The sequence below is a fragment of the Terrapene carolina genome, unplaced genomic scaffold (genome assembly GCF_002925995.2).
Source record: "Terrapene carolina triunguis isolate 2854851 unplaced genomic scaffold, T_m_triunguis-2.0 Scaffold89, whole genome shotgun sequence".
In the NCBI taxonomy this organism is placed as follows: Eukaryota; Metazoa; Chordata; order Testudines; family Emydidae; genus Terrapene; species Terrapene triunguis.
Window position 1 is genome coordinate 29,817,319 of NW_020664440.1, and position 7,117 is coordinate 29,824,435.

The 7,117-nt window shown below is 54.1% G+C and overlaps 1 protein-coding gene across 1 annotated transcript; it reads left to right on the top strand.

Moving 5' to 3' along the window:
• The first annotated feature begins 72 nt into the window (after positions 1-72).
• On the top strand, positions 73-4,102 carry LOC112116232 (phospholipase A and acyltransferase 3-like). The gene is given in 6 exon segments (XM_026650339.2): positions 73-487; positions 599-677; positions 795-919; positions 2,479-2,590; positions 2,886-3,154; positions 3,819-4,102. Coding segments are annotated over 6 exon segments (807 nt in total). The 5' UTR covers positions 73-367; the 3' UTR covers positions 3,921-4,102.
• The last annotated feature ends 3,015 nt before the right edge of the window (positions 4,103-7,117 follow it).

Genomic DNA, 7,117 nt, shown 5'->3' on the forward strand with positions numbered 1-7,117 from the left:
TCGGCCCTGTTTAGCCGATCCGCCCTTGCTGGGGGACCTGAAAATTTTTTTTCACCCGGGCCCGAACCTGTTCTCGGCGGCCCTGAATGGGGGAAGCGGAAATGATCCCCCAAGAAACACCCCCCTGGCTAGCATGTGACTGCTCTCTGGACTCTTGACCAGCCCCTGCCCCCCTGTTGTAGGGGGTGGATTGAGGGTGTGGCTATTCTCCAGGCTCTAGGAAGCCAGGTGTAAATTACAGCAGGCTCAAGGCTGCTCTACCTTACACTAGGAAGTGGGGGGGGGGTAAGAATATGGAAAGTGCAGAGGGGACTTAAAGCCTCATCTGTCTCCGCCCCATTCCTGCCCCACAGCTGAGAACCAGACCATGTATGTACAGTGGAGATCATGGGAGAGACTCCCCTCATCCAAGATGAGGCTCTATCCCAGCATGTCAGGGATCAGCTGCCTCAACCAGATAAAGGAGGGAGGGTACAGTTCCCCCCATGTTAATTCATCCCAGCTCCCATTACCAGGGGGTGATCCGCTTGGATGACTGGAGATCTGGCCGGACTGTCCTAACCCTGCTGCTAGGGGCTTCCCTGAATCTGCCCTGCAGGTGTCTTCCCCTACAGCAGTGAGATCTGGCTTAAGCCGCAGCCTGCGTGGACCATTCAGTCCCGTGACCTGCCACCAAGGTAACCCCATTGTGATGCGCTCGCCTGTCATGGCTAGGAAGCAGGCTGAGCCCCCACCCAGCTCCCTATACACACGGGCCGCAGCCCGGCCTCAACACCCTGTCTCTGTCTCTGTAGATGCATCTGCAGTGAGCTGTGGCTCTGCGCAGTCTGCCTTCGAGACCCTAAGGCCTGCAGACAACGAGATGAAAAGAAGCCCGAAAACAGAGGCCCGCGGCTCCTTGAAAACATTCCCTGCCATTGTGAGCATTGTAGACGCAAACGGGGCCTAGGCAAGAATGTGCTGCACCCGCCATGCTCTCACTGTGTGTCTGGGCAGAGCCCGGCACCCCGGGTCCAGCTCTGTGCCTGGGGATCCTGGATGCTACCACAGTAGGAATAAGCAGTACTACTAATCATTCATAATTACTTGGGCCCTAGCTATCTATTGAGCTTTGGGTTTTATCCTGCTGCCCAGCACTGTAGAATCTGGGTGCCTGCCCTGTAAAATCAATGGGTCTTTCTGTACTTCCCCCTGTGCCTTCTCCTCGCCTCCCCACACCTCGGGTCAGGGTCTGTTGTGCTGTACAGAACCCTGATCTCTGCTGAGGTCTGCACACTGCCTGGCACACAATGGGGGGCCTTGATCTCAGTGGCGGGTCTGTGCAGTGCCCGGCTCCTGATCTCACTCAGGACTGAGATTAGGATTAGGCTCTGCACAGGCTCCCAACTGAGAGACAGCCTCTGCCCCCAGGAGTTCACAATCAAAACAGACAAAGGAGGGCCACAAAGTCAGAGACCTGTTCATGGCAAAGCTGGGGCTAGGAACCAAGTGTCTTGCGTCTTAGCCAGTTCGCTCCCACTAGACCACCCAGCCTCCCCTGGAAAGCGACCAGCGACTCCCTGAGTCTGGATGGCAGCCAAACCCAGAACAGGAAAGATGCGCAGTGGAAAGGTCTCGAGAAAGGTTAGATCAGTTGCTGACTTGGCCAACCCCCACCCTGCAGTTCAAGCTGGGTCTGGAATGGCCTTGCCATGTGTCATGCAGCCCGGGGCCCGCTGGCTCTCATTTTGCTGCACTTGTGCATTTTTCTCCCTTTTTCCTCTGCTTTCTGGCATTTCTCCAACCTCAGCACTTTAGCCTATTGTGTCTCTCTCCCACTGCTAGGAGGCCCTGGTTGGGGAGCCGGGCTCCAGCGGCTGGAAACGGCGGCCTCTCCAGCCTGGAAGCTTTGATCCAACATGGTGGAAAAGGAGATAAGGCACAATATCCCCCCCAACGAGGCTGATGTAATAATAATATAAGACCACCTAGCTCTCACACAGTGCATTTCATCCATAGCTCTCAAAGTGCTTTATAAAGGAGGTCAATGTCATCAGCCCCATTATACAGATGGGGAAACTGAGGCATCGAGCAGGGAAGTGACTCGCCCAAGGTCACCCCACAGGCCAGCAGCCAAACTGGGAATAGAATTTAGGTCTCCTGATCCCAATCCACTGCTCTGAAGAGAACTTAGGGTGGTGGATGGGAATTGGGTGGTATCCCTTTATAGCGTAAAGTAGCCTTCTTATGGGGTTCCCTGTGGCCTAACTTCTCCCTGCCCCAGTGTGCCCACATGGTGGCGTTGCTTTTTGCACTGACTGGCACGTTTTCAGACTCTGCCTGAATTTTGTCACCATTTCAACAGTCTGGCTTCACACCCACCATCCTTTGCATTGTGCGACTGTGAACCCCTGTGTGAATCATGCAGGACGTCCCTCCATATTGTGCACCTGTGCCGGGCCTGACCCTAACATCCCTCCCCTTTTTCCTCCCCTGCAGGCGGAGCTGGAACTGGGGGACTTGATTGAGATCTTCCGCTTCGGATACCAGCACTGGGTCATCTATGTGGGAGACGGCTACGTTGTTCACCTGGCCCCCCCCCAGTAAGGCAGCAGACTGGCCTGATTTCACCATTGCCCAGCCCCCTTACGCCACTGTTCACACCAGTGCAAAGTGCTACCACTGTGCTCGATGGAGCAGGACGACTTGAGAAAGGAATAGAATTGGGGGGAAAGGGGCTTAATGGTTAGAGCAGGGGGGCTGGGAGTCAGGATACCTGTTCTTTATCCCCAGTTCTGGGAGGAGAGTGGGGCCTAGGGGGTGGGGGGGGGGGGGGGGGGGTGGGAATTGGCATTCCTGGCTTCCATTCCCAGGTACTCTTCACAGTGTCTCTCTCTCATCCCAAGGTGAGATACCCGGGGCGGGCTTTGCCAGCCTGATGTCCACACTGACCAACAAGGCCCTGGTGAAGAAAGAGCGTCTCCTGGATGTGGTGGGGAGGCACCGCTATCGGGTCAACAACAAGCATGACAGGAAGTTCCCCCCGCTGCCGCCGGGGAAGATCGTGCGGGCCGCCGAGCAGCTGGTGGGCCAGGAGATGCTTTACAAAGTCACCAGTGAGAACTGCGAGCACTTCGTCACTGAGCTGAGATATGGCGTGGCCAGGAGTGACCAGGTGCTGGGGCTGGCTCCCTGTCATCCTGACAGGACTCCTGGGTTCTCCCCCCACCTCTGGGAGGGGAGAGGGGTCTAGTGGCTAGAGCAGGAAGACCCGTGAGTCAGGCCTTTTGGATTCGCTGCTCATCATCCTGAGCATCTCTGGGCCACTCACTTCCCCCTCTCTCTGCCTGTTTCCACATTTTGTAATGACCCTGACTTTGGGGGGTAAGAGGCAAAGGATGCTGGGATGCGGGGCATTTGGGATCGAGGGGCCCAGGGCTGAGATCAGGATCCCACACTGTGTAGAGCAGACACTGGTCCCTCCTTGCTCTGCACTGGGGCAATTTAGCATCCAGTATAACTTGGTGTAATTAGTCCAGACAGCTCTGCAGACCCCTACTGCTCTGCAATCATCATCCCTCACTCTTCTAGGCACTTGTCATTTGCAGAGCTCAATGTGCTTTACAAAGCAGGTCAGTATCATCACCCCCATTTTACAGATGGGGAAAGTGAGGCATAGAATAGGGGGAAGTGACTCACCCAACAGAACTGGGAATAGAACCCTGGGGTCCTGTCTCCCAGTCCTGTGCTCTAGCCACTAGGCCCCACTGCCTCCCATTGCTATCCTTCCTCGGCCTGTCTGCCCCACTTCCTGATTCACTTCCTCTCTTGTCCTACAGGTGCGGGACGTCCTGGTGGGGGTGAGCGTCGCTGGGCTGGGGCTGGCTGCTCTGGGCCTCCTTGGGGTTGCAGTCCAAAGGAGAAGACGCCAGAACCAGTAACGGACTTGAGTGGATCGGAGGGGTTTGGGGTTTTTTTGGTGTTTTTTTTGATCCAAGCAGAAGAGACTTTGCAGCCGTTTTGGGGGTGTGGTGGGAACTTCGTATGTGTTGCTCTGTCCCCTCTTTTGGGTGAACACCTTCCCCACCCCCCCCCCGCCGGCACCAGCACAAGAATAAAACCAGGAGATTGGTACAGAGTCACCTTGGTCGTGGCCTGTGTGGTGATGGGGGGTGCGGTGGATTCAACCAAGGGGGCAGCTGGCCTATGCTGGGGTCTTTCTGCCCGGGGAGGGGGGGGGGTGCTATGTGTGGAGCTGGATGGGTTTGCTGAGGAGTACAGGGGGCTCTAAGGGTGGGGGGAGCTGTCCATTTGGGTCACAGGGGGAGCTGCTGGGACAGAATGTCTTGGAGATCTTGGTTGCTTCTTTGTGAGCCTACGTGATGTTCCGAGCCCCGGGGTGGAGGGAGGGAATCCCAGGTCCAGGGGTAGGGGCCGAGCTGGTGGGAGGAAGGATGTGAGGGAATCCCATGTCCAGGTGCAGGGGACCCCAGGTCTGAGTGTAGGAGCCGAGCCGTGAGGGGTAACGGGGTGGGGGATCTGACCTTTGGACTGTCTGACCCTAAATAACATAGGTGCTTTTGAGAATTTGACCCTAAGTGAATTAGGAGCCTAAGTCCTTTTGAAAGTCAATGGGACTTAGGTGCTTTTGAAAAGGTCACCCCTTGTCATCCCAGGTTAGCCCTCCTGGTGTCCCCACAGCCATGAGATGCCCCAGGGCAGCTGGAGTCCTGGAATTAACACTGGCTGCAGCCTCAATGGTTCAGACTGCACCTGCTGTCTAGAAGCCCCCCTAAGGATTCTGGCCCCATTGCTCTGGGTGCTGCCCAGCCCCCAAATGAGATCAGGGCCCCGTTATTCCAGTGTCACAGCTCTAGTTGAGCGCCCCCTCTTAGCCACACACCAGATTGCTGTGGATCCCCAAGTGTTTTAATCCTCTGGAGTCTGGACAGAGTCAACATTGCCCCAGTCTTGGGGTCCCAGCGCACACTCATCTGAGGCAGACCCTCTAATATCTCCTGCTGAGGGCTGCAGCTCCTGGAATCAGCTGACTCAGACTCCCCCGTAGCGTAAACACACCATGTCCCACCCCCAGAAGGCATGAGCATTGTGGGTTACAGTTCTACTCTTGCAGGGTATGTGGTGAGTGTAGCATAACACACACAGACACTATGCCTAGGAATCTACAGCACTATGTGCCTCACTTAGCTGTATGAGAAATATACAGGAAACAACAAACACCCTAACTGCAATGCCCCCTCACTAGCTCACCCTTCCCTTGGGGCACCCTCTGAAGTCAGGTAGGCGGAGTCCCCACTTCCTCCACCTCAGCAGCCTCCTGCCACAGCTTCTCTGTGCTTGAGCTGGCAAAAAAGGCCAACGCCCACTTCTAGATAAGCTTCTTTATAACCTCCGAGTCCCTCCGTCAGGTGATACCCTTGTCAGCCTGTCCATGTCATTCCAGCCCACAGCCAGGTGACGTTGCCAGGCAACCTCGCCCTGATAAACCAGTTCAGCTGAGTCAGAGCTAGCCTGATGTTTAGAGCGGTTCTGTTTCAAAGGTTGCGCACTTAGCCCGTGGTGCTCCCTTACCAGCCCTTTGCCACCAGCCATGGGGGTTTCAGCCCAATGGGAGGTCACAGGACAACAGAGACGGTAAAGAACCCTGACACAGACACAGGCAGAGAATGCCCCCTGTCAAACAAGTCTTAAGCCATACATACAGATTCACAGCCGGCCCCTATCCTGAAGAGTTTACAATCTAAATAGACAAAATGAACACAGCATGCCTGGCACAATATGGCCCTGATCCCAGTCAGGGCCTGTGCAGCATTCAACACTTTGAAGGCCCTTACCATGGTCAGGTCCTCTGGTTGTTACCATAATATAAACCATAGAAACGTTTCTCTCCAGTGTAAGTGACTTTCTCACTAGCCTCGGCATCTGGATTCTGTATTTCTGATGTAACTAATTTTCCCTAATAACACCTGGATGGTAGGTATGCAATTTGTGTTGGATGTCGGTACCTTGGGTACATAACTGGGGGGCAGTGAGTAGGAGCGAGGTGATGGTTTTATCTCTGAATACGGCCTTGGAGAGACCCACCCTGGAAAGCTGCGTTCAGTTCTGGGTGCGTATTTTAAAAAGGACATTGAAAAATTGGAGCGAGTGCAGAAAATAGCCAGAGAAATTATTTGAGGGCTGGAGAAAATACCTAGCAGTGAGAGACTTAGCAGCTCAATCTGTTCACCGTCTCTAAAGGCGGATCAAGTGATGACTTGATCATGGGGTGTGTGTCTCATTGTGGGGCGCAATTCAGACCAGCAAGAGGCTGTGTCACTGCTTGTAATATACCCCTGGGGGCCCCAGAAAGCTTCTGCTATTTGTGGCTGCCTGCGTAGGACACACACACACACAGTCTGCAGCCAGCGCTCCCTGTTCTGTAAGCCGTGCAGCTCACATTCAACCACTTTGACTCAACAGCCTACCAGCAGTTATCACAGACACGTGCTTGTCTTACCAGCCTTGGTTGTTGTTAGCAGGTGACCCCAACAAATACCCCAGTCACAAACCTTCCCAAACCCATTTGCTCTGAAATGTCCCACCCTCTCCTGCAACATCCAGAGGAATAATAAGATTCATTTGCTTCTTTAAAGAGCCCAAAGCCAACAACTTGCCACATCAACAGGAGGTGACAATCACTTAATTCAAACCCAGCACGGTTGGTTTAGATTAACGGTACAAGTTTATTAACAGAAGAAGATAGGACTTCCCGTGAATTCAAACTTAAGAGATAAAGTTAGAAATGGCTAAAAGCCAATAAAAGTGAAAACGCATCTAAAAGTCAAAAACTTGATCTAGCATTGTTCAGGATGGCTTTTCTCACCCCCACTCTTCCAGCAGTGTGGGGGCTGACACCCCCACGGGGGAAGTTCTTCTCCAGAAGCCCCAAAGTGCTGATTCCTTTGTCTTCTTAGGTAAAAGAGAAAACTTGGGCACTACTAATAGGAACCCCAACCCTAGTACCCTAGCCATAGCAACCCTAACACTAGGGCGGGGAGCCCTACCCATAGGAGCTCTAGCCCTAGCTCCAAGTACCCTCAGGGTTCCTATGCATAGGGTATTTGGAGCTAGGGCA